General features: G+C 38.2%; 2 protein-coding genes and 1 long non-coding RNA gene across 3 annotated transcripts; 2 read left to right on the top strand and 1 right to left on the bottom strand.

Moving 5' to 3' along the window:
* Positions 1–2,815: 2,815 nt before the first annotated feature.
* On the bottom strand, positions 2,816–7,176 carry LOC146462249 (neuferricin-like). Its single transcript, XM_085085754.1, has 2 exons — positions 6,303–7,176; positions 2,816–4,248 (listed from the first exon to the last, which is right to left on the bottom strand). Exons 1-2 carry the CDS (start codon positions 7,061–7,063, stop codon positions 4,053–4,055), a joined length of 957 nt encoding a protein of 318 aa, XP_084941880.1. The 5' UTR covers positions 7,064–7,176; the 3' UTR covers positions 2,816–4,052.
* A 60-nt stretch (positions 7,177–7,236) lies between these two features.
* On the top strand, positions 7,237–18,924 carry LOC146462248 (uncharacterized). The gene is made up of 4 exons (XM_085085753.1): positions 7,237–7,447; positions 10,489–10,573; positions 13,268–13,456; positions 15,580–18,924. The coding sequence occupies exons 1-4, from the start codon at positions 7,341–7,343 to the stop codon at positions 18,589–18,591; spliced, it is 3,393 nt and encodes a 1,130-aa protein (XP_084941879.1). The 5' UTR covers positions 7,237–7,340; the 3' UTR covers positions 18,592–18,924.
* A 3-nt stretch (positions 18,925–18,927) lies between these two features.
* On the top strand, positions 18,928–20,507 carry LOC146462247 (uncharacterized). Its single transcript, XR_014857159.1, has 2 exons — positions 18,928–19,040; positions 19,524–20,507. It is a non-coding gene; the product is annotated as an uncharacterized LOC146462247 (long non-coding RNA).
* Positions 20,508–26,270: the final 5,763 nt, after the last annotated feature.

Genomic DNA, 26,270 nt, shown 5'->3' with positions numbered 1-26,270 from the left:
AATTCCAGATACCTTGGAAGCCGTAGATCTATTGGTTTTGATTTAGAGGTAATAAGTCCAAATATTAAGCCTGATTCCCACCCTTATGCCCAAACATTTGTTGAGCCGTAATATACGTTAGTCACAATGTTATGACACGTGTAAAGATATATTTCCATCGTCACCATTGTGAATGCGTTAATTTGCCTACTGTACCTGTCAAAACACCACCAATCGTACACATCTCTCTCCCCTAGCTCTTCCGAAAGAACGAAAATCCCCTACCCACAAGCCAATCAGCATACGACAAGTTACACAGAAAAAGAAAAATAGAAGGAAAAGAAAGCCTTTCCCGATTTACGGATTCCGTGTATTTGATTTTATAAACATAGATAGGTGTCGTTCTGGTGTGTTTTAAAGTTTTACGCTTTAAAGGGACTGCCTTAGAATACTAACACCATAGGCTTAACAGCATCAATTGAAATGTTAAGCAAACTTTTGCAAATTTCACTGGGCTCCTGACTGGTATTATAATTTTTCAAGAGCTATAAAAACTGTTTCCCAAGTGACTTTAACCCTCGTTGAAATTTTCATGTCAACGAATTTTCATTTTTGTTTTTTTATTCCGGATTCCGGATTCCGTGTTTTAGGTAAACCCTATTCTGAATTACTGGGGATTGTAAAAAACTTGGATGCCGAGTGAAAAACACGTCCAACGCTATTTTTAACACTATTGGCTCAACAGTTTGTTGTCTCACCCCAGCTCTATACCCAGAGGCGCTTATTTCAAATTTTGGCCCTAGGATTAGAAGGGGCGCTTTTTTCATGGAAACGATTATTTTCGGGAAGACGCTTACCGGTATTCGATGATTTACTATTTGATGTTTTACAATACAGTAAATCCAGAAACGGCGCTGCGGCGTCTGCCAAACTCGCTGCGCTCTCAATATCAGGCCCGTATCAAGGCTAAAACAACTGGGTGGGAAGGGGGGGGGGGGGGGTGGTGGGCGAGCAAATTGTTTTAACAAAAACAAAACAAAACTCTTTCCCCTTCCCCCGTAACTCAAAAAAAAAAAAAAAAACAGACCGATTAGAGAGTTAAAGATGCAACAAGATTGAAGAACGTCAAAAAAGCAGTAGGTTTGGTAAGCAAAACAATAACTTTGCTGGCCAGCAGCATCACACTTTTTGGTACATGTCGTACATCTCTTTGCCGTTTCTTTTTCACGTGAAATTTTCTAATTTCGCGTTTGAATGAGGACGTAAACAAACAACGACAATTTTTTCTTTTTTAAATTTGGAATTAGGCAGTTAGAATCTGACTGCAGGATAATTTCTTTTTCTGTGTTTCTTGATATGAAATATTTTTGTGGCTTTCAAAATCGTGTGAACACTGATTGTTATAAATTAACGACATTTATATTGCTATCAATGAGCGGATGTCTTAGAAAACAAATAGTTTATTTTGATCCAGTTTGGTTCTTATTGGTGATTCACGAGGTAGGAGTCGCTTTGTCACTGTTGTATATAAAAGCAAACTGTTAGCAAAGAAAACTGACAGGAGGTAAACAGATTATTAAGGTTGTGCCTGAAAGTCACTTGCAGCAAGACTGATTGTTGTCATATATTTTTTAGCACATTGTTTTCTAACCTCCATTTGAGCTCAATCGATCCAGTTTTGGCCCCAGAAAGGACTATTTTGACCAAAAAATATTCAGCAAAGTCAAATGGCCTACATATGCTTAATCTCCTGTACTACTCTATCAGGCTTAACATTGCTAGACATACTGGGTGCAAAGGGTGGGTGCATATATGAATTATTTCATATACTTTACAACATACTGGGTGCATTTGATTGTCCCTAGGATTACTATAAATTCACCATAGGATGTAGCCTGAGTATCAGGCATTTTTTTTTTTTTTTTTTTTTTTTTTTTTTTTTTTGGGGGGGGGGGTGGGGGGGCGGGGTTGGGAGGAAGAGGGAAAGGGAGAGAAAAGCCTTCCTTCCCTTTCTGCCTCTCCTCCCTCCCCTTCAGGGAAGGCCTGATACTCAGTTACTGGAAAATAAAATGTCTCTTAAGTAATTTTTGGAATCAGTGAAAGTTTTGCAAATAAGACTTTCCAAATTTACCTAAAAAGAGAAATCTAACAGCTATTCCACTTCTTCTTATTTCGGAAAACAGTCAATTGAATGCCACCATTATCTTGAACAGACCTCCATTTTTTTATTTTATTTTGAACACGACAAAAATTTATAACCAAAAATGACAAAGAAGAAGAAATCCAGAAACAAAGTGGATACCGTAAATTTAAGATTGATGACTTTGTTTGTATAAAGATAGAAAATGTTGACAAAACTTCACCACTACAACCAAATGAACTGCCTGGACATGTTTACAGAAGTTGACAAAAAATATGCTAAAAGACTAACTAAATTTGGAATCATTTCAACATACATTTCTACTAGCCAAATGAACAAGTGTACGCAACTAATGGAAATTTAGACCACAAAACAAAATAATGACTTTTCCCTCTGGCTGTTAATCAGTAAATTACATTATTGTGCATTTACCTGACATTAAATCTGAGGCCCTATGCGCCACCTTGGCACGAGGGGACAAGTGAAGTGACCTGACATTAATGTACAAATTATGAGTTTTATAGACAGCAGCTAGACCATGCAGTCTGTGGCTTTGAAATTATGTACATGTAGTAAATTAAAGTATTCCAAGTGGTCCTCACAGAAATTTCTTCATCATCGGTCTTAAATTAAAACTTAGAAATTAACAACACAATAATATCATCATTACTATCGAACCCATGATGGACATGCTCATCAATAAATACAGTTAGTTATTTATTCATTTCTTACATGACTGAGCTCTTCCTTTACCATCTGTCTTTTTATCAACACAGGCAAACATTAGTGACAGGAATCATTTAGCACTTTGTAATTTACAGAACTCATTGATCATCGATTAATCTGCTGATAAATACTGCAGATCTTTTTCACATGTACATGTGTGCCATTAAGTCAAAGTGGTTTGGTAAAACCCAAATTCTTCCCTTAATTTTGACTTTGCTTTACATAATTTGAGGATAATTGTGCATAACATTTGCCTTATTGAGCCCCTCTCCTCCCCCTAAAAAAGACATCACACACAGTGCTCAAAATAAGAAATTGCAGGATATTGTATACAGTGTATCTTAAAATTTGGTTTTTTAATAAATGACAGGCTGTAACACAGTCATTTATTAAATGCCATATTAATAACATTATATAATTTTGCTATTAGCTTTGGCAAGTAATGACAGTGCTGGATAGTAAGAACTCTTGCTAGCACTGATCCAAACTACATATTAAAATGATACATCACTCATTCAATAAGCTACAAAAAACAGAATTAAACCATCCACTATTACTCTTAAGTACATGTACCTCTGTCCTAACCATAAACAGTACTAACCCATAGTTCAAATGCTAACTAAATGAGTCATTTAAAATGTTAAAAAAAAGTTAACCCTCTTTAATAGCTAAAAAAAGACCTGATTTAAATTGACTAAATTGACCTACAAACAGTTTAAAAAAAATTAACCTACTGTAGGATGATAACAATAAATTAAAATAAAATAATTGTCATACACCTAGACTTCCACTCAACAAAACGAGCACTGTGATTGGTTGATTCTTGGTCACGTGCCCCTGATCAAATACAAATGTATCCCAACCAGGATACAATTCCGCAGCTGTTGCCCTCTAAGTTGTTTGTTTGTTTGTTTTGCTGTAATTGTTGAAGGGAAAGTCTAAATATATAACAAAGCACTTAATGTATGGTCCCTCGGGAAACTAGTTAGTTTTGTTTTCCCTCGAGTCCTGATGTTTCCCTCGACGAAGGACTCTTGAGAAAACAAAACTAACTATTTCCCTCCGGACCATACATTAAGAGTATAATAACAAATTGACTTTAGCAGCTAACAACTGACCTAGGTTGAAAACAAATTGACCTAAGGAACAAATTAACCTGCAAAATATATCAAAAGACTGTATTAAATAAAAATTCCTTACTGTGACTTCATAGTTTACAAGACACATCATATTTGCCACAGTTTGGATACATCTTCATGTTAGGATTATTCAAGTCTCCTTCATTTCCTTCCCCTGTGTCACTTGAAGGACCTGTAGTCTTAACACACACACATTTGGGATCCCTTTTTCCTGGTTTAAACATTTTTCTTGGTACTCCAACCCAATCACGGCTTATCCCAGAACTGCAATCAAGACAGAAATGGTAAAAAATGTTAGTCTAAGTACAAAATTACTAGCTTCTACTTGTATATGTGTACTTTTCACAGCTTTGTTTTTTTTTTAACAAAAACTATCCATACTTTCCCATCTTATGAAATAGCTACACATAGGAATTAAAATTGGGGGAAACAATACGAAAAACTGTGCCATCAAGAATTTTTTGCTGTGGAGGAAACGAATGCTGCTTGTTTTAAAACTTGCAGAGAATCTGTCCACCAGATTTTGTCAGTGTATGGTCTGCAAGTCACTGAGCTCAATTTTGCTGTGGGTTGTATGGTATGGTAGTGATAATCAGATAATCAATCGGATATTCAGATAACCTTTTTACTCAACTCAACTTTACAAAGGGGTATAGACTGGAATTTTTTGATTTATTATACATTACAAATAATGAAAAGAGATAACAACAACTACATAGGGAGAGGGTTGGCATCATCCAAATAGCAGACGATAATCTAGTGGATAGTAAAAACACTTTATGATGAAAGGTATTTCTTCATGTGTTAGGCTGAATAATAAATAGGTATATTAACAATGAAGCATAGAGTTCTTAAGGTTTTTACAAAATAGTGAAAGAGAATTTGACTTAGTGATACTTTCAGCAAGGAATTCCAAAGGTGAGAACCAGTCAATTTTAAGAGCATAAACCATATTGAGTGGTATTAACAAAAGCTACAGAAAGTGAATTATTTGGTGACCAAAATGAATGAACCATTGTGCCACATGAGCATGCTAATAATATGGCATGAGCCATCAAATTTTAAAGTTTACAACGTCAGGATGACGACCTCATTCTTCTCAGTAGAGATTGCTAACAATTTATTCTCAACACATGTTGATTTATGGCAGTGTCCTATGTAATGCTTTTCCCCAAGGAGCATTGCAAGACAACCCAGAGAATGATGGAGCAGGAGGCAGGATTTCAGGAAGCCAGATCCACAAAATTACAATTTTGATAAAAAAAATTGTGTCAGAGGAAAACACCTTAGTATGAATGTCCATTAGATAATGAATTTTGGACTTCATTTAAAATTTTCATTAGAATGAGTTTGATAAATAATACTGTAATTTACATACTGTTAAGTTCCGATAGTAGCGACCCTCGTTACTGTCGGAATTAGCAGCGTTTGGGGCTCGTTTCTTTCGGGGAGTCGTTACTTTGGGGGGTTCATTATTTTTGGGGAACAAAAACCATGAAATGAGCTAGCACTACTGGCTCTTTTCTTTGAAATGAAAATTTATGTTATTCTTGCAAAGCTAAAAAAAAACAGACAGAATCAGATTAGAGGAATAAAGATTAACTCAGTGCTTTTAGTCCATGACACACCAATGCATTTTACACTGCAGTATATACAGAGTTTTCAATTTTAATTTGAAGAAACGTTCATGTTGTTAATTAAAACGAAATTCTACCAGTTTAGTTTTCACATTACGCCATCAGTGAACTGATGTCAAAGACGAATGATGGCTTAAGGCTTTCCATTGTTGTAAAGTGCCTTATCGTGATCAATTTGTCCGTGCACAAAGATATTAGTTTTGCACATTAAAAGTTTGACTACGGATTGGAAAATAATAAAGACATTCGGTATTTGTATAAAGTAATAAAAAAAACCTGCATGGTCTCGCTACTTTTTGGGGGACTCGCTACTTTCGGGGAGGTCATTACTTTTGGGGGCTCGCTGTTTTCGGGACTTATTAGAAGCCACAAAGTTTTGACATTACTTTCGGGGGGTGGTTACTTTCGAAGGGTCATTACTATCGGAACTTTACGGTATTCCTTGAAGAATGAATTGCAGTACAAATTTGAATTAGGGATGAACTCCCCCCTACAAAAAATAGTAAGAAAACAGTACATCACCAGAAAATTGAATGGTGTGATGACTTCAAAGTCAATTATAAATGTAATTTGTAAGTGGCTCTATCAATACTTGAGTACTCGTTCTGAATGGTGGATAGAATGGAAGGAGTTGGAGGCAGAATTGCATTAAGTATAAAACAATTAACACTCTTTACATACCTGTTTTCAGAACACCAAACTACTGAGCCTTCCTCTGCACTCCATCTTGAATTGCAACCTGGAAATCGTTTATTTTCAGCCTCTTGCAGTTTTTTCAGTCGTTGTCCTTCCTTGATAGTTACTTTGGCCTCTTTTAATGCTTCGGTTGGATTGCCTTCGCTGTCGTAGTAACGCCCTATTAATTTTCCAATGTAAGTGTAATCCGTTCTATAAAAATCTAACCATTCTTTGACACTCATCATTTCTTCTGGAGACAAATCCTTCACGTCATCTGTAGCTTCCTCTCTTGCGAATTTTCCTGTCACAAACGACGGTGTTGAGTCTCTACCAGCAAACACGTTGTACCCACTACCAACCTCGTAATGCCGCCTTCCCTTTTCAACGTCGTAAATTCGGCCGAGAATTGCAATGTAAACTGGAATGTTCGGATCTGAACCATCATGTTTAGCAAGCTCGTCTGCAGTAAGTAACACTTGTTTCTTTGTTGGCAGCTGTGTATTAGTCACGACAGTGTCAGGACCTTTGGTTGTTTCTTTAGCTTGTTGCCGAGAAAGGATAAAGGTCAAAAGACCAGCAACTATTACAACTACAACAGGCATCAAGATGTAGTAGACTTTGACGAATGTTTGAGCCCCTGAAGACTTCTCAGACAAGGTCTCCTTCGTTTGGTCTTTTCCCGCACGCGACGTACTTTGAGCAAGATCTGAGCTGTTTGATTTACCACGTTTCGCAGTTGATTTGATATTCCGTTCTCTCGACATTCTGGCTTCGCTTCGATTCAATATAACAAACAAAGTTCTTTGAGGGGTAAACTTGCGTACACTCAAACTTGGTTATGCAGGCACGAGAACAGGAGGGCAATATTGAATGCAAAATGGAGCAGGCGCGCTCCGAGACTGAGAAGAAACTGGACTCTAATAAATGACTTCTGCCCCAGGGCCTTGTTCGCGTTCAAAATGGCGGCGCGTCTTCGAAACGTGTTATGAACGTCTTCGGAACGTTTTGCCACACGTTCAGCTCCAGACGACCATTCAAAACATGTCTGCTAGTGTAGAAGGGCATTGTATAGCAAAAATGGTTTTATTTTTTGACGAGGCGAAGACATCAGAAGCTGTGACATGTTCGTGTACACGTGCGTTATTGAGGTAAGACCACAATCAGCTACCAGCTCGCAATGAACCAACTTGTAACTATGAATCACTTTTAGTTAGACCCTGCATACGCTAAGAATTGTAAAACGCCTGAAGAGAAGTTGTGGGACTCTTTGCGGAAAGAATCCCTCACGAAAATAATTTGTTGTTTATGATGGAGGGTTCCGCTAATCGTGAATAGAGCTTAACTTCAGTCAGAAAAATGTCTGCACCGTGCGCAAACCCTACCTTTGAACTGAAAAAAGTGACGGCTAAGAGAAGAAATTTCTGTATGTGTGAACCTTTCATGAAACAAATCTGAGATCTGTACTGTCAGTCGAGGGGCAAGTTTTTCCTAATCAATAATAACGCTAAGCATGCGGGCCAAGAGCACACATAAGGTCAAACTACCTCTATTAAATATAAAAGCTTAGTGTTTGTAGATAATTGTTTATTGTGTGGAGCTATCGCCAAGACTGAGTGTCCTACAATCATGGTCCTAGCCCTCCACTGACTCTATTTTTACATGGAAAAACTTGCACTAGTGCAAGTTTCATGCCGGTATGACATTGTGTTTTTCATACCATCTTTACATGAAGGGATGAGATTTCATTCCATGTTTACATCAAGGGACACTTCATGTCGGCGGACATGCGCTACCTATTCCAGTCTCCCAGGAGAGTGATTTCATGCCAGAACGAACAGTCGTACTATGTTTACATGACATCATACCGGAATAAAAATTTTCCTGCAGCACAGTAACCAGGATTAACTTCCACTGGTATGACTCATTCTGGTGTGAGATTTTGTGCTGGTATGATGTAAACAAATAAAATTATAGAGTCAACAGAGAACTGGAATGAACTTGTACTGGAATGAAGTCTCGCCGGTATCATGTAAACACCCCCTAACTTTGGTAAGTTGATACCCATCATTCCTTGACGTATTTAAGAGTCTTGTTGTAACAATTAAAATTTTGTTGATGATAGGGAGCTTAAGAGGAAGACTTCACAGAAAACATCTTTCATCAAAAACTTAACATCAATATTATTATTTGGCTATCACCATCACAGCTACAGTACCGTGCAAATGTAAGTTGACAATCTCGACTCGAAACTCGATCCTCGAAGCTATCAAGAATTGAGGTTCAAGGCTCGAGTTTCGAGTATCAAGTATCGAGACGCTTGAAGAATTTTTTGAGGATCTCGATGGCAGCTTTCGAGGAAACGATTAATTTCTCGAACCTCAAACAATAAGAGAGAACAAAAGCGGTTTTCCCATGGCTCTTGCATGTGGTCTTTTAGTTTGGTTGAAAGTTAATAAAAGTAATTCAAATCAGCGGCAGTGAGTGTTCGATAAATCTGTTTCAGTGCGTTTCTTCCTTCCGCGTATTATTTAAAATACATCCGTTCGTCGTTGTTGTGAAATTAAAACATGCTTAAATTTGCTCATATGCTACACCAATTCTTTTTAATCAAACTTCAAACTCAACAAAGCGAGCTTGAAACTACAAGATTGCAGCTTTTTCACGGAATGTAACACGATCGCTTCTGAAATATCTTCGCTGCAGAAGATTATACTTGATTGTATTTGAATCCTTCGAATGAAAACTTAGAAAAAAGTATTTCCTTATGTAAAAATGCACAACATTTACGGTAGATTCAGTAAGGAACCGGGGAAACTTCAACGTGGCCGTTCGCTTGCCTTTGAGCAGACTTTGAAAGCCGCCGCAAATGTTTACATTATTTTGCGGCGTAGTGTTACAAATTTGCATAAATATTATTGAGATCATCTCAAAAGGCAATGTCATGTTTTCTTCATTTTCTATCAACTGTCATGTTCATTATAACCGTGTCCTCCTCTGACAGATGACTGGATTACTTGTTTACTAAACCCAGTTTTAACAGTGAAGGAAGTGAAACTAAAAGATTATGACTTTTTCGGCCGCTGTTTCACATGCTGAAAATGAAAACACACGCGATCGCTTTTAGCCTCGCTAAGTAGTACGCTGCACATAATTATGCTTGATTGTCTTTTAATCTTTCGAATCAAAACTTCAGAAACAGCATTTCCTTGATTAAAAACGCACAAAACTTTAAGTTGTAATCGGCAAGGAACCGCGAAAAGGCTTGAAGAGCAAACTCTTTCCAGCTCGAGCATACATGTCTGACATTGCTCCAACAAAAACGCAAACACAGTTGGCCGTCTCGCGGAGTTGGTTCCTGTAAAAAGGTAAAAAACTAATAAAGAGAGAAGTTCTTTGTTTCCCTGCCTCGAAACTCAATGCACTCGACTCGAGCCTCAATACTTGAAGCTTTCGAGTTTCGAGGATCGAGTCGCGAAGTTCTAGTTTCGAGGGACTGTCAACTTACATTTGCACGGTACTGTACTGTCTAATAGTTATCCATCTTGATTAATTTAGCAAGGAAGGGAGATGTGGCTGCATTTTTTTTTTGGTTCAGCCAAGTGTTTTACATATTTCCTGGGGGGGGTTACTTCCTTATAAGAGGCTAATGGGGATGTGCCGCTGGATGGGGTCGCATTTTCACGACTGATTTGACTAGAATGGGGTTGCATTTTCAATAGAGTTACTAGAATGGGGTCGCACATTTTTGGATTTTTGGGGTAAGAAAATTCTATTAAGTAGGGATTAAAAATGGCCTCGGTTAAAAAGTTCAGAAAGTTGTTGTTTATTAAATGTAACAATCACCTTGCATTACGTTCCGTTCTTGAAACCACAACTTCAATATTAACCAGTTACACAATAGCACAAAACCACCGGTCCAGAACAAAGTAGATGCATAAATAGAAAGTGACTTAGTTGGGATCGCGAAAATTACATTTTCCCAAAAGTGACTAAGATGGGGTCTATAACTGGCCACAAAATAGACTATAATGGGGCAGGGGCTATGAGAGGCCAGCGGCACATACCCAGCAAAACTGAACCCAAGTACCCCCCCCCCCCTCCCCCGGGACATATTTTATGACTTTTGCTTTATGACAAAATTAATACTCACAAATTGCCTTTAGCAATAAATTACTCTATCATTTAATAGTGATATAGACCTTTTGAAGTATGAAGACCGGAAGCAGCGAAAAAGAGATTTAGAAGAGGAACATGTACGAAGCAGCACCACTGAGGTAAGCGTTATTCTGAATGCATCCAGATTCCGGGGGATTAACAAGAGCATGCTATTTTGAACAAATTTTTTAACAAATACTGTAAGAACCATTTTCCATGTTTCCATTTTCTGTATAATCATACCTATAACAAAATTCTTGAATCTGATTGGCTATTAGAAGCTGTGATTTGAGCATGGACATTTTAGTACAGAGTACAAGTGTCATGCCTAAGTAGTTGACAGCACACGCAATTGCATGCATTAGGACAGTTGCACTTTACTGGGTTCCTTTTCTTTTGTAAATGAAACAGTTGTTTCAATCTATGTTCTCTGAAAACATTTTACTAGCACTTTGTTTATTTGTCACAGCCATTTGTTATCGGAAATTGTAATGGTTATGATTAACATTAATGGTAACAGGACTCTGTGTCATCTAGAGCGTGCATTCAGACGAAAGGAAATGTTCGAGAGAGCAAAACTTGCTCTGATTCAAGAACCGTAATGCCATTACAATACATGTAAAACACAGCTACACTGTATGTTTTCCAAACTTCCTACCAGGAGTATTTCTGCTTTATACTCTGTAGTTATTCTACACAGAGAAACTTTACAAAATAAATAATGGTGAAAAGACTTACTGTTTTGCTGTAGAGTTACACAAATATTTTTTTAGTGGAAAAATACCAGGATGTTTGTAACAACAACATCCTCAATTCTTTCCCTTTATAAATATTTAAACTTAAAATACATGTAGTGGAGCTTATGAGGGTTTTACAGGTAGCCACTAAGCTAATAGGATTGACTGTAAAACTAAAATGTGCTTTCTATATAACAGAAAGATATGAATAAATAGATTTAAGCAATAGAGGACTTTTTCCGTGTTTACATAGCCTCATCTAAACACGAGGGGGGTTGGGAGAATTCGAGAAAGTTATGCAAACCCGAGACGCAGTCGAGGGTTTGCATAACGTTCGAGAATTCTCCCAACTCCCCGAGTGTTTAGATGAGGCTATGTAAACATGGGGAAAAAGTCCTCTATTGCTTTTATAAAATATTTCTTAAAAAAAATAATTCGACAAATGAAGGGAAATTTTGTTTATTTATTTCTTGATTGAAATAGATGTTCTCAGTACGCGCTCTGGACAATCATTTTTGCTACTAGCCAATGAAAACGCGCATCCGACAACACATGAACCAATCAAAATTTGCGTTATAAAAGTCAAAATGAAGCGGAAATTTGTGGCAAACGTCAGCGAGCCCCGTGTGGATGACGGCGATTTCAGCTTTGAATTCTCGTAAATCTTTCAGAAAAATACCGAACATTCGGTGAAAACTAAAAGAAATGTTCAAAATATACGATTCTGTAAGGAAATAACTTCAAGATGAGGAGTTTATTTAAGCTGAAAATGAATGTCACTGTGCATGGTCGCTCTTGAAAGTTACGTGAACTTGCCCGATGTGGCAGCCTGAGATGGCCGAGAAGTCGAATCGCTCATCGTGCCTTGTGAAGTTTTGCTGTTTAGGAATCATAGCACAAGCAGCGGATCCAGACTGTGAAGTTGTTGCTGGTAATAGTAATCGTAACAGTAGATTATTACGCTGAGAAAGTCTCAGAGAAAATAGATTTTATACAAATTTGACAGCCAAAACACGGCAACCGGCCGTATAAAGTTTGATTTGAAACATTTATAGTCTGTAGCATCTAGTTTTGTGTTCGTTTTCGTGTACATTTTCTAAATAAAGAATGTCTTTTAGGGAATTTTATTGTGGTACTCAGATGCAAAAATTACCTTGAAAAATGTTTACTGCGTAATTGTTGCATATTTTGTCGTCTCCACTTGAGCTCCCTCGACGAGGTCGTCTAGCGAGGCAGGCAAAGCGCTATGGTTCTTCTTTCTTTTGCTTTTTTTCCCTCGGGTTCAGGGGGGGAGGAGATAGGCAAACCCCGATCAAAATTTTGGGAAATTTTTCACCATTTCCTTAACAGTTGTACTTGAAATTACTTTGCGAGTCTTGCGAAAGCTTTGAAATGTTTTCAAATTGTGCCGGGAGACACAGAAAGCGTGACGTCACAACCGTGTTTACATACTCTCATCTAAACACACCTACCGACCATTGAGAGCGCGCGTACTATCTCAAATATTTTATAAAAGCTGGCCTCAGTTGTCCAAAGAGTTGATAACATTTATCCAGCAGAGAAATCACTATCCAGTGGATAAAATTTACTCCATCTAATACACTTTATCTGCTTGATAGCGATTTATTTGCTGAATGGAGAACTTTATCCTCTTTTTTAACAACTGGAGCCCGTACATTAAGGTTGTAAACAGCTATTTCAATAATATTAATGTTGTTGGAAAGCCTAAGCGACAAGATTGCAAGATGATATGGGTAATTTATAAATAAATTTAACAAACTCAGCTGCACTGTATGGTCCACCCCTACAGTAAAAAAATTACATTAGCAAATATTTATGGTATTTTCTCCCATCCTACACGTGTGGCACTGACAAAAGTAAAATTTTAGTCAAATTAAAAGGATTTACAACTTCCAATACTACCAGTTGGTCTTGTTGCATAAGCTTGAGGTTTTAAAATCTGAGAACTGAATTGAAATAGCTTTATTCACAAAATTATACAAAAAAGGTAACTTAATTATATTTTTTTAAATACATTTTTATGGCCTTTTCTTAACATTGCGTTACTCTTTTTAGGCCAAGGAGGAGGAGCATCTGATTCACCACCTGACTGCCAGCCAGATGAGAGCACTTTCCAAGGCACCATTTCTACATGAAATGGAGGAACCAGACGAGACAAGTTTACAAGAGTTACACATGATGAAGGAAATGGGGTTACCAACTTGTTTTTTTAATTCCCCCCGTGATTTGGACTCTGATGAAGAGGTTTGTGCTGTTCCTTCCATATATAAATAGGGACAAAATGTGACATTTTTAACTAATCTATTGCAATAATTATGACATGTAGGTTAAGGGAATTATTAGAGATTGGCAATATAATATGAAACTGAGGCATGAAAGAAAACACTTACCTGAACTTTAGGTAGAATCATAGTAATTTATTGTTTATAAAGACAATAATTGTGTCACTGTTTGCAAACTTACAAACAAACCCCTTTTCAATTCTTCTCTCCTGGCACTAGCCAATGATAGCTGTTTGTTGTAGCAGCTCTTTTTGCTTTTCTTGCTTGATTTTCTATAGAAACAAAAACAACACTTTATTACCTGAAACAAGTACTGTAGTTTACATAACATACAAGGATAAAAACCATCATTATTATCTAAAAGTTACTCAAAATCAAACTGTCAGAACTTTCGCTCTGTGAGTTGTCACTTCAAACTACTTGATGTCACAAGCGTTAATTTTACATCACATATGAAACAAATAATTGTATGCCCTTGCAAACGAACACAGTTTTCTGATTGCTTACATAGAAACTGCTCATGTTTCTGAGTTTTCTGATTACTCTCTTGAGCTTTGATTATCTGTTATGTGTTTATTGTTTCCCATATAAATATTCTTTTGGGTTAGGAAATGTAAATGAACCCTTTGCATGCTTTGATTTACAACTGTATTTCTGGCGGTCGGGTTTTGGTAACCATTTGATACAGTCATAAATGCTGTCTTTGTTTTTTATTCTTTTTCCTGTGTCCTTGCTTGTTTTGTGCCATTTTTTAACTTTCCACTTGTAGGGTTGATTTCATAACTTTGGTACACACCCTACTGATGCCACTTGAACTTTGTGATGGCTTTCGTTCGAATTGACCGATCAGAAGGAGGAGTGGTTAATTGCCGCAAAGTTAACGAGCAACTACACAACTCCACCTCCCACAGTTCTTATGTATTTTTGATCGCTAGTTGGTAAATCAGTTACCAGAAAGTTGTCGAGTGGCAACAGTACAACATGTAGCACTGTAATCCTTCCTTCATTAAATTAAAAATGGACCGTTTATCTCGCATACAAATATTTGCTTCTATCAACTGAGTTGATACGGTAATTTGGTCACCAGAATCAACGAATGCTTCTCGTTTCTTTAATTTATTCTTGTTTTCTACGTTACATCTTTCCACCACTAGCTTAGCTCCACTGCTCACCATATAAACACAAACAGAACCTACAATTCACATTGACCATGGGCTAACGATCGAAAAGGAAACGTCAGCTCTCGAATCTCGTTACGGGGGCTAAATAACGCTTTCAATTCAGCTGATAAAACCAAACATTCGTTTTCCACTCCCCACCAATGCAGCACTGTAGCTTCTTTAGAACCTAACCGTCTTATCCAGTAGCAGTAGATAGTTTTGTTGTGGCGGCGTTTTTTGTTGACTTCTTTTACATTTGCTGCTATTTTCGAGTTCTCTTTGCCTGTTTTTCGCAGGAGAACGTTGTTATGGAAATAAGTTTTCACTCACCTGCTGGTCAGTTTCCTACAAAGTTAACTTAAGGACGCCGCCTCCTTTTCCCTCTGCGCGTACGTTCTGCGCATTTCGGGATGGTCCGAGATATGCTAATTTCTTAAGGGCGGTGTCGACTAATTCAAAGGTTATTTTTGCGCGGTTTGTGAATATGTAGGAAAAGAACACTTGGCAAGTGTTATCGAAATCCGAAAAGAAAATTAGGGGTAACCGCGCATATTTCAGAGATAATAAAGTTTCTAATTGAAAAAAAAAAAATCCATACATTGCTTTGTATTTTTAAAGCTTTTTGGAAATATTGTTGATTAATTATCGCTAAAAATGCGTGGTTGCCCCCAATTTTCTATTTGGATTTCAATAACACTTGCGAAGATCTTCTTCTCCCGCATGTTCATAAACCGCAAAAAGATAGCTTTGAATTAGTAGGCGCTGTCCTTAAAAGTGGTTTGTACTGCTTTGCTTGTATGTGCATGAAGTTGATCAACAAAACTAAGGAAAACTTAGCAAACTGAAGAATGTTTGGATTTGTTGTCTTTACGCGTTAGAAGCACCTAAGATTATTTCACTTGTAATTTATAACTTTGCCTTGCAGTACGTCCCATGCAAACCTGGCAGAGACGAGGTTAGAGGGAAGAAGAAGGTAAAGAAAAAGAAAAAGAATGTAAAATCAAGCTCTAACCTAACGCTGCACACAAGCACCAGTGCGGACAGTGCAGCACTGAATGAAGCATCAAAGAAGCAGGATCAACAACAAGTGCCTCGTGGCGCAGAGGACAGCACTGTCTGTCTTAGTGCATCGTGTTTGGCCAACTCCTTATCCCAAGGAAATAATATTAACGTCGAGAACACATGCGCTCTAGATACTGACGCTTCAGAATTAAATGAGCGTGAGGAATGCAAAGAGACAGAAGTCAACTTGGCAACTGAAAGCACTGAAGATCAAATCTGCGAGAGTCGCTCTATACCTAATCATTCCTCTCAAATGCCTACTTGTAATCTTCCGTGCGAGGGTTCGTGCACAGAAGAACCTATCAGCGCGTCGGTTCTAAATGGACATACCAGTCCAGAAAGAGCAAATAAATTTGACGTAGAAACGCTAGACTCAGATCATCCTGAGGATGCCACACAGGAGAGTAAGACTGCTGAGCAAGAGGGAAGCACAAAGATACAAACTGGAAGTGGCAATATAGTTGAGAAATTCCATTCGGAAGGTACACCAGAAGACGATAGTGAAAATTCGTTGACAGTAAACATCTGTGAGAGTCAAGATCAAGCAGACGCTAATTGCCAGAATATCGCTACCTCCTTAGTTTCTGCAAGTGAGTCTCAAGGAAGCAAGAACCTTTTGATCAATGAAGGGCTCGTTGAGATGAAAACGCTTTCTCTTGATGACACTGCCCACGTAAAGGACTCACCTGGCGTTACTCTCCCTCAAGATGATCCTGGTTCTTTAGAAAATGCGAACGAAGGCGGTAACCAGGCCAACGGGTGGGAGGACTATTGGAAGATATACGGTTTCTCCTTGGTCTGGGAAAGCTGGAAGAACCTCTATCCGGAGCTAGCAGGTGTTTACGGAGATATTGGAAACAAAAGATCCCCTGAACGGTGTGAAGGAAACGTTATATCTCGAAGCGTTGTGGATAGTTCATTTCTGGAGAAGAATATCGATGATTCAGCAGAAGTAATTTATCCTGTTGTGGACTTGGGTGAAGATAGTTCCAGGACAGAACTTGACGTCTGTAAGGGCGAAGAGGGAAAGGTCAACGAAAGGGAAGGAAATGCTCTAGCAGAACAAGAAGAAGACAATTCTCTTAGCGCATCGCAAACGTTTTGTGATGTCGTCAAACAGAGTATGAACACGGAAGGAACTTCGTTAGCTCTAACTGATGACAATACCTCAGTGGACCAACTAATACATGTCTGTGAATCCTCAGGTGCAAACGAAACGGCTGAAGAGTATCACCAGCAGGAAAGGTCATGTTTCTCTCCCGACGATGACGCAGTAAAACCTAGTTTAGCAAGCTCAATGTCTGACCTGACATCAGACCAAGTGAGAATGCTGTGGGAGCAAACATACTGGGAAGTATATTATTATTACTATGAAGAATACAAATACTGGTGCAGCCAGGGATACATCTTTGATGAGCATTTCGATAACGCATATGAAGCCAGCATGTGTGACAAAGCTTACGAGGCAAGGAAAGGAGTGGTTTCACATGGATCGGGAGAAAAACACGGGAAGAAGAACAAGAAAAGTCGAAATCAGAAAAGAAGGACGCCTTTATCCAATTCAGGTGGCGTGCAACATCCACAGCAAGCTGCAATTACAAGCAGTGCGGCCAGTGATGGAGAAGAACCACCTCCAGAGGAGAGATACAAAATTATGAAAAGAGCGCATGAATTGGATGCGGAGGAACAGAACACACTGTCGCTAGAGAAAGCTTATGAATTAATGGGATTCAAGGTATCACGTGGGTTCTCACATGATGGCCTACCCGGTTTCTCTTGTGGAAAAGTTCGATTCCAGTCTGACCTCGAGATTAAGAACAAATTTCTCAACATGCACCAGATGCCGAAAGTTCCTGGATCAAAGGGAGTGCATCTCAGATTTGAAGATGACGAAGATGTACAAAAGGATGAAGAACACTGCTCAAGTGATGAAGAAGGAAACGCAAGAACAGGCTGTATTCAGGAGCATGACTCCTTCGAGGAGGTGAAGGGGCATGGAATGCTTGATAAAGTAAAGGACTTTTTAACTCTGGCAAGGACAAGCCTGGACTCAGGCAGTGCTACAAATAGTGCATTAAACACAAATCTAAAGAATGAGCAAGTTTCTGCAGAACCTGAAGAGTGTAAAGCACCAGAAAACCTTGACACATCGCCCCGTCCATCAGATTATCTTGCAACAACGTTGTCTCAACAGGAAACTATTAATGGAACTGTAGTGATAACAAATGTGGAGCAAGACCGTGACATTGCTAAATACTGGGCGCAGAGATACCGCTTGTTCTCGCGATTTGACGAAGGCATTAAAATGGACAAAGAAGGATGGTTTTCTGTGACGCCTGAACGGATAGCTGAGCACATTGCGGAAAGATGCCGATGCGATTTGCTCATTGATGCCTTCTGTGGTGTTGGAGGAAATGCAATTCAGTTTGCCTTTACCTGTGAGCGTGTTATAGCAATTGATATCGATCCTGTGAAGATCGCACTCGCTCAGCATAACGCGACAGTCTATGGAGTCAAAAATCGAATTGAATTCATTGTCGGTGATTATATGCAGTTAATACCGCATTTGAAGGCTGATGTCGTGTTTCTGAGTCCACCATGGGGTGGGCCAAACTATACTAAAGCAGAAGTGTTTGATGTGAAAAGTATGATAACACTGGATGGTGTTCGCGTCTTCCAAGAAACCAAAACGATAACGGACAAAATTGCTTATTTTATGCCTCGCAATGTGAATGTTGAGCAATTGTCATCCCTTGCTGGACCGGGTGGCAAAATGGAAATTGAACAGAATTTTGTCAACAAGAAGCTGAAGACCATCACAGCATATTATGGAGATCTAGTAGAGAATGCGACTTGGAACGGGGAATGGAACTGAATTGTACTTTGAAGGACTCAAGGCAGGGGGAAATCGTTCAATCATCGTGTTATTTCTCGTTTATGTTACAGTATGACTCCAGACCAGCCACAGACTATGTTTTTATTGCCGAGTTAGTGGCAAAATCCGCCAAAAATGGAGCGATATGTAGTAGGGAGTGTAGAAACGAATACCTTTGAACTTATGAGCGCTTTATGTGTTTAGTTACCTCGTTCGTTTGTAATCTCAGCGAGAAAACTGCATTCTTTTTTAAACCACTCGGAATAACGCCATACATGAAAAGTTTTTCAGGCCTTTACCGTTTATTTCTGCCTCCCCCAGCCCCCAGCCCCCAGCCCCAGCCTCCCCCCCCCCCCCCCCAAGAAAAAGGGGGATATGTTAAGCACAAAGGCTGACGCGATGATTTGCCGGATAGGGAGACCTTAAAACTTTGTACAACAAATCGGGAGGTTTAACCCTTTCCCGACCAAGAGTGCCATATGGCACAAGATGCAATTATGAGCTCAGTATTTGGTCAATTTGTGTGAAAATTGCACAACCAAAAGATCTTTGAAAGATCTGTAAATTGAAGGCATAAAATCATGCCCCCCTCCTATATGAGACTTGATTTACCACCCCTCAAACTTTTGGATTTTTTTTTCTTTGTACGTTAAGGGTCCAGTTGATATCTTAAAACAAGCAATGCACTGAGAGCTGTACATTAAGCTATAGTTTAGGGGGGTACCCAGTATGTACAACGAATGAGAAAATTTTCAATGTTTTTCTTCTTTCGTTTTGGACTTTTTTCACTCTAATATGTGACTTCCTCCATCTCTGTTGGTGTGATTTATAGCACACCCCAGAAAATACCTTTTAAATGGTATATCACATGTGGTCTCCCAGTTCATAGTTAGCGATTTAGAAAAATTCGCCATTTCCCTCGGACGGGAAAGGGTTAACAAAGCCACGTACTAACCTGATTTCATTCTAGTCAACTCGAAGAGAAAAGTTTTAAATTCTTGACTGTAAACAGTGATAAGATGTATTTATAGTAGTGACCAGACACACTTGTAATGACTGACTCACTTGTAAATAGATGCATAGGTCTTTTGATGTCTTAAGGACGGTGCCTACTAATCCAGAAGTATTTTTGTGTGGTTTATGAAAATGCGGGAAAAGCAGATCTTAGTAAGGACTATTGGAATCCAACATAAAAATTGTGGTAACCACGCCTTTTTATTTCTTTTTGGAGATAATTAAGCAACAATAATTCTAAAAAGCGCTAAAGTACAAAATAATGTATGACATTTTTTCCAAATAGAAGCTTAATTGTCCAGAATAATAATTCGCTTGAGATTTAAAAATACTATTTTACAAGGCTAAAATGTTAAAAGACCTCTTACAATAGATTAAGAACTAAACATTTTTGACTAATTAAGTCATCTTCGGGGTGAAGATGAGTAAATTAGTCGAAAACGTTTGGTTCTTAATCTTTTTTACCTTTTTAGCGTCGTTAAATAGTGTTTTTGAAGCTTAATTATCTCTGTAAAATGCATGGTTACCCCTACTCTTTTGTTTTTTTTCGGATTCTAATAACCCTTGCCAGGATCTGCTTTTCCCGCGTAGATATAAACCGCTCAAAAATATCTCTGAGTTTAGCAGGAACCACCGTTAAGAAACCCGACTTTCTCGGACCATCCCGAGATGCGCAGAAAGTATGCGCAGTAGCAAAAGCAGGCACCGTCCTTAAACCATGGTGTGAGTTTGATTTTATTTAAATAACCGATCCGAAGCGTTGAAACGAAACCACTGAAACGACTGAAAATATGGTAAAGATGAAAAATACTGATTACTGTACCTTTTTTAGTTAAAAGTGGGTAAGAACTGGGGCCCAATTCTTCCATGTAAAATAATAAAGATAAAAAGGTGAAACTCTTGAGCTGGCTTTGTTTCTTTTCGACGGAAATAATCGGAGGACAAATATCGACGCAGACGGGGGTAATTGCGTGATAACCGTGCTGTGATTTTGCACCACGTGCCGTAAAGTAGCCAATAAAATCGCGCGAAAATTACTGGATTGGTTGTAAATCCTGGATATGTCAGGGAGAAAAATGGCAAATGTGCTTTATTAATGTGTTGAATTGTAAAACAGTAATCCTGCTCAGTCTTGCGGAATATCCCTTTATTTTAGGAGGAGGAGGACACTGAAAACTAAGCCGGGGACAGAGAGACTATTTCTTAGGCCTTGACTTTTTCCATCCAATCGTCGCAGAGTAAAATCGAGTTAGCTCGAGTAACTTGCGTTTGTTTATGCCCGAAATAAGGCCCTGAAACAATTTATACCAAAATGTAGTTACAACGTTAAAAAAAAAAAAATAGAAAATATGGAAAAATAAAGCATTCACTTGAGAACACATAATAAAAGAATGAAAATTTGTTAACCAGTCGTTTCTGTGGTCGGTATTTTTTTTCCAGACCAGTTATTATTGTTGTTGTTGCTCTTTTGTCGGCTGGCCCGGGCATTATCAAAGGACGTTGAAGTAATCTGGAATAAACACAGCATTCCTATACTCCAACCCATTGACTCCCCCTCTCAAGAGAGAGGAGCAAGCGTATTCGAAAAACCGTTATCTAAAGTCAACTCTCTATAAGCTTCTATAATGATTCCAGGGATGAATGCAAATTGATTCCAAGAGTTCCGACCTCCGTAATCGTTATCGGAAGGAAACTTGATTTAGATCTCCCCCAACAAACGGAACGATTCCCGGTCTAACACCTTACCGCCCATTTTACCAGCAGTTCCTTAGTGCATGCACCATTTACAATAAAATCTTAACGAAGGCCTTACTAAAAAACAAAAAGAAAAAGCAATTGACAGGCGAAATCTGCAGGAAAAACATTCAACCTACTGTTGGCACAGGCATCCCAAGTCAACTTTTGCGCAGTGATTTATATTTTCCATATCACACTGGGCCTTAGCAAAGCATGAAAAAAGGGCTTTTAGATACATCAGATAATACAGATAAGCCATTGAAATAACAACGAGAAAATGCAACTATCTAAGCAACATCAACTGAAAATCGGAATGGTAGCCACGTCTTAATCACTATAGGTAAATTAAACCAAAACTTAAAGTAAACTGAGCGAATTATTGGAACGACTGTGAAAATATCAAAAGTTATCACATTGTCTATGAATCATTATTAATTATCCTTTTTAATGTACCGTCACGCAAAGGTAATTGAATGCTGAAACAAAGTAAAGCTGTGCAAGCGATACCTGCTCATATATCGCTACGTAGAGTGCGTAACCAGAGACAAACTCTATATGGGGCAAACCAAACTTAAGTGAATATTGCTGACTTAACAACAGTATGAAGAATAACGACAAGTCAAGACGCTTCGTTCTCTTGGCGAGGTTCATAGGTCGCAAATTCAGCGACGAAGAAAAGTTTGCTAGACTTTTACAAAATTCATCCTACCGGCAAGAGCTCGAAGGTCTCCATCGAAAAGATTCTTTACGTCACAAGAATCAAGACATCTTTCATGTGCTGTTTCAGATCCTTCAAGTACAAGAAGTTGGCACTACAAAGGAATATCATTTACACGGAGATGTTTTCAAGGTTCATGTTTTAGAGGACACAGATCTGTGATATTTTGGATAACTAGAGATTATCGGCAATAAACCCTGTGTAAATAGCATCGTCAATTGAAAGTTATGTCGACTGTATCATCATCAAAGCTACTTGTGAACTCTACCATCGTTCTATTTAACAATTAGATTATGAGCTCCAAAATTCTATCGCATGATAGTTGATGAGGGCGAAGTCCGAATCAACTATCACGCATAGAAATCGAGAGCGAATAATCTTATTGTTTTAGTAAAAATGTACTAGTCTTTCAAAACTTAACAACATGAGAGGTTCATGTTTTTTATTGAATAATGATGTAAATTGGTCAAGCCACGCGCTACTCACTCTACGCAATATCTACAACAGTATAGATAGTGTATGACAGTAACAGCATAGCGTAGCCAGGAAGAGAGCAGCATTCGTGATAGAACGCTAGTAGATTTTACTAAATTATATCGTGTTTTTCTACGAGTACCACCTTATGAAGCGATATTTGTACGACATTCTGAACTTGTTAGCAAGAATACACACCACGTGCTGTTCACAAATGGCGGAAGACTGTCTGAAAAACTTCAACCAAGCTTCATATTGGCAGATGGGAGGTCAGTTGTTTGCACAATAAAACCTTTGTTGTTAAAACTGAATAAAGATGAGCCGATAAACTGACATCAGACATTTTATTTACAAAGAACGGTACAAATCTCAAGTTAAGGGATTTAATTAGCATAAGGATAGTTATGTCAAAACTTTAGCTTATTACTTTCTGTTATGTACATAAGGAATCTGCCTTAACTAGTTATATCACAATTAATTCTCATTGTCATGCAAAATAAAATAAGCAGTTAATAAAACAGAGCATCGAGGCGTGTCAACACATTGCTAATAACAGTTCAGATCGTTCAGCTAATCGATCATTTTAACTCCATAAAACTACAGAATAAGCGACACGAAAATTGTCAACATTTGCGGTTTGGATACAAATACAAGAGATCCAATTAACAAATTTCTAAAATGATGTATTTAGAAGCGATTGTGTTTCTAAATTGATCACTACAGGGTGTTCAGTTATCAGATGGCTGCATTAGAAACATGTTTTCCATTCGTTAATGGGGCATTGACGTATTTTCCCAGTAATAATGCTCATTTTCCTTTGTTCTTATAAACAATGCAGAATTCGAAATTAAAAAATCAAATAAACAAGTAGATAAAACAAACGAAGGGATAACAGACAATACAAGAATTGTATCAAAATATCATAAATCGATTCATGACATTGAGGTGAAAATAGGTGGAACTCTGTCAAAAAGTGGCAACTTCTAAGCACTTTATTTTAATGAGTTGGTTTTTTATATATATTTTTTCTCGACTACATAAACCTCTTAAACGCCCTCAAGGTGTAATCCTTCGCTTGTTTTACCTAACACAAAGCTTTATTAAACTGACACTATAGGATGTCTATTCTATCTCTGCCCCTCCGATTTCTGTGTCCTGTATATGTGTTTCATTTTTACCCTCTGTTTGTTGTCTGCTTATCTGTCTTTGTTTTCTTTTTACGTCATTGAGATATATAAAGGCCTTGTTAAACGGATGCAACATGTTGATGCAACATCGTCCAACATTGTTGAATCCAACATGTTGCACTCGTTTGGCCACCATGTTGCACGATGTTGAACGAAATGTGATTGCCATTAAACATCGTCTTCAACATCTTCCTCGCCAACTAACAAAGCTGATCACGGAGACCGAGAGCGAGCCGTCTAATTGTTTCAGCATATCCAACTGATAGCTATATCAAACAAAAGAAATATTTTTATTTCATAAAGTTTGATACACTTGTGCAATGATGTATGCTAAATCGCGCGCGCGAAAACAAAGCTACAATGTTTTTCAATGGGTGTTGTAAGTTCTTCTGGGGTTGAAAACCAGTCTAAAACAAAACAAAAACCGCAATAGGCCATTTTACAGTTGTGTATATGTGACCTGGTCTTGGATTGGAAGCGAGGCTGGGGGTGACCTTGCTTTGATACAGACCTTACTGCTTTTCATATGTAAATGCAAACTATTGAGCATAAGAACAGCATGATCTACATATGAAAAGCAGTGAGGTTTGTATCAAAACAAGGTCACCCCCAGCCTCGCTTAGAATCCAAGACCAGGTCACAAAGCACACAACTGTAAAATGGCCTATTGTTACTTTTTTGTGGAAAACGCCAAAACTTTTGAGTCTATAAAACATGTTCGACAGAAACTTCTGTCATCCTCAGTTATTTAAAGTACAAGAAGAAGTTGAATTTATAATAAGTAGACAAAAATGTTAATTAATGCAACGGTAATAACAAAATCAACGTGAAACGTGACAATGTGAGAGTTACAAGGAAAATTTTAGATTTACATGGTGTAATTGCTGGTTTAAGGAGGGTTGTTCTTTTTGAATATGAATAGCCTCTTTTATCTTAAGTTGGAAAGTGGTGGAGGCGTGATCTGAAATATGAAAACAATCTAATGAGCATAAGGGGCGGCAATTCTCAGAATTATGTAAATGTTTGAAAATGTGAGAGGCCCTATCACTGGCTAAGTGCTCACGTGCGCGTGTGGAAAAATGCCGGGTTGTTTCGCCGACGTAACAGGCATTACAGCCCGCACATGTAAACTTATACACCACACGCGAACGGAGCCCGTTAGGGACAGGGTCTTTCACACTAAACATATTACCGATCTTAAAGGAAGAAAAAACTAGCTTGATATCTAAATCATTGCATAACACTTAATAAAGAGACGAATCCTTTTCTGAGTAATAACAGAGAAATGGCCTATATACGGTAGCTTAAAGTAAAATGTAGTCGAAGTGGTAGGGGGGGGGGGGGGAACCCCGAGAACAATGATTATTTCGGGTCCCAGTTATATAACGGTTAACAACCCTTTCAATTACATGGGCAGGGAAAAGGTTCTTTTTTAAGATTTCCATGAGTTTTGTGATGTTCTCGTGTAGCCCTAGCCTGGTGTTATTAACTCTTATAGGCCCTGTCAACAAGAGTCCTGATGAGACCCACTTTGTAAGAGTACGAGGTAAGGCTGAAATAATGAGTTAATAACCCAGTACAAGTTTTCTTTCGGTAAACTCTAGTTTGAAGAGAAATGGGGTCATTGTTATCAATAAGTACATCTAAAAAGGTTAATTTTCAACCCTCCTTGAACCAGCAATTACACCATGCCATGTAAATCTAAAATTATCCTTATAACTCTCACATTGTCACGTTTCACGTTCATTTTGTTATTACCGTTACCATGATTAACATTTTTGTCTACTCATTATAAATTCAACTTCTACCGCTTTGTACTTTAACTAACTGAGGATGACAGAAGTTTCTGTCGAAACATGTTTTATAGACTCAAAAGTTTTGCTACTATCAAGACCAATTGTTACTTTGTTTTGACAACTTTGTGTTGTTTACTTACGAAGTACGTGTAATTTGTTGTTGGTTTAAAAAAAAATGTTATTTCTGAAATTTTTCTGCACTTACCTTTTAAAAATTTTCATTCCATACTTTGTGCCTCTCTTGGTTTTCTCTGGAATTGCACTTCGTTAAACGTTGTCTATGTCGTCTTTGGGAACTCCACGAAAGCGCGAAGTTGAAGCTATTTTGAAACATTGACCAGCTCAGGTGCCGTCTATCGATCGATAGACGGCACCTGATCTATCCACCATCTGGGAGCAAGCCATTTTTGGGTTCGTAAAATACCCCTGGAGGATGACCATATGACATGAAACATATGACAATTCATACTAGAGTATATATAACCTGTGGACGAAAGATTAAATAGATGAAGGACCAAATATCACAGCACGCAACTTAAGCACTTGCGAAAAGGAAACCTGAAGAATGTATCGGACGGGTCGCAGGTTCGAGGGTTTCCAAGGTTTATAGAATTGGAGGCGTGCATTAGCTAACTTGAGGGCCCAGAGTCGCTGAACTGCAGTCAACGTTATGCTGAATTTTATCATTGGAAAATAAATCGCTACTTCCCTCTCATAGTCGAACAACACACTTGTTAAATGTCTTGTTCTTTA

This window comes from Pavona decussata, unplaced genomic scaffold (genome assembly GCF_977016875.1).
Source record: "Pavona decussata unplaced genomic scaffold, jaPavDecu1.1 SCAFFOLD_190, whole genome shotgun sequence".
NCBI classification, from domain to species: Eukaryota; Metazoa; Cnidaria; class Anthozoa; order Scleractinia; family Agariciidae; genus Pavona; species Pavona decussata.
Note: the sequence above shows the minus strand (reverse complement) of the source record. Positions and strands in the feature narration are given on the sequence as shown.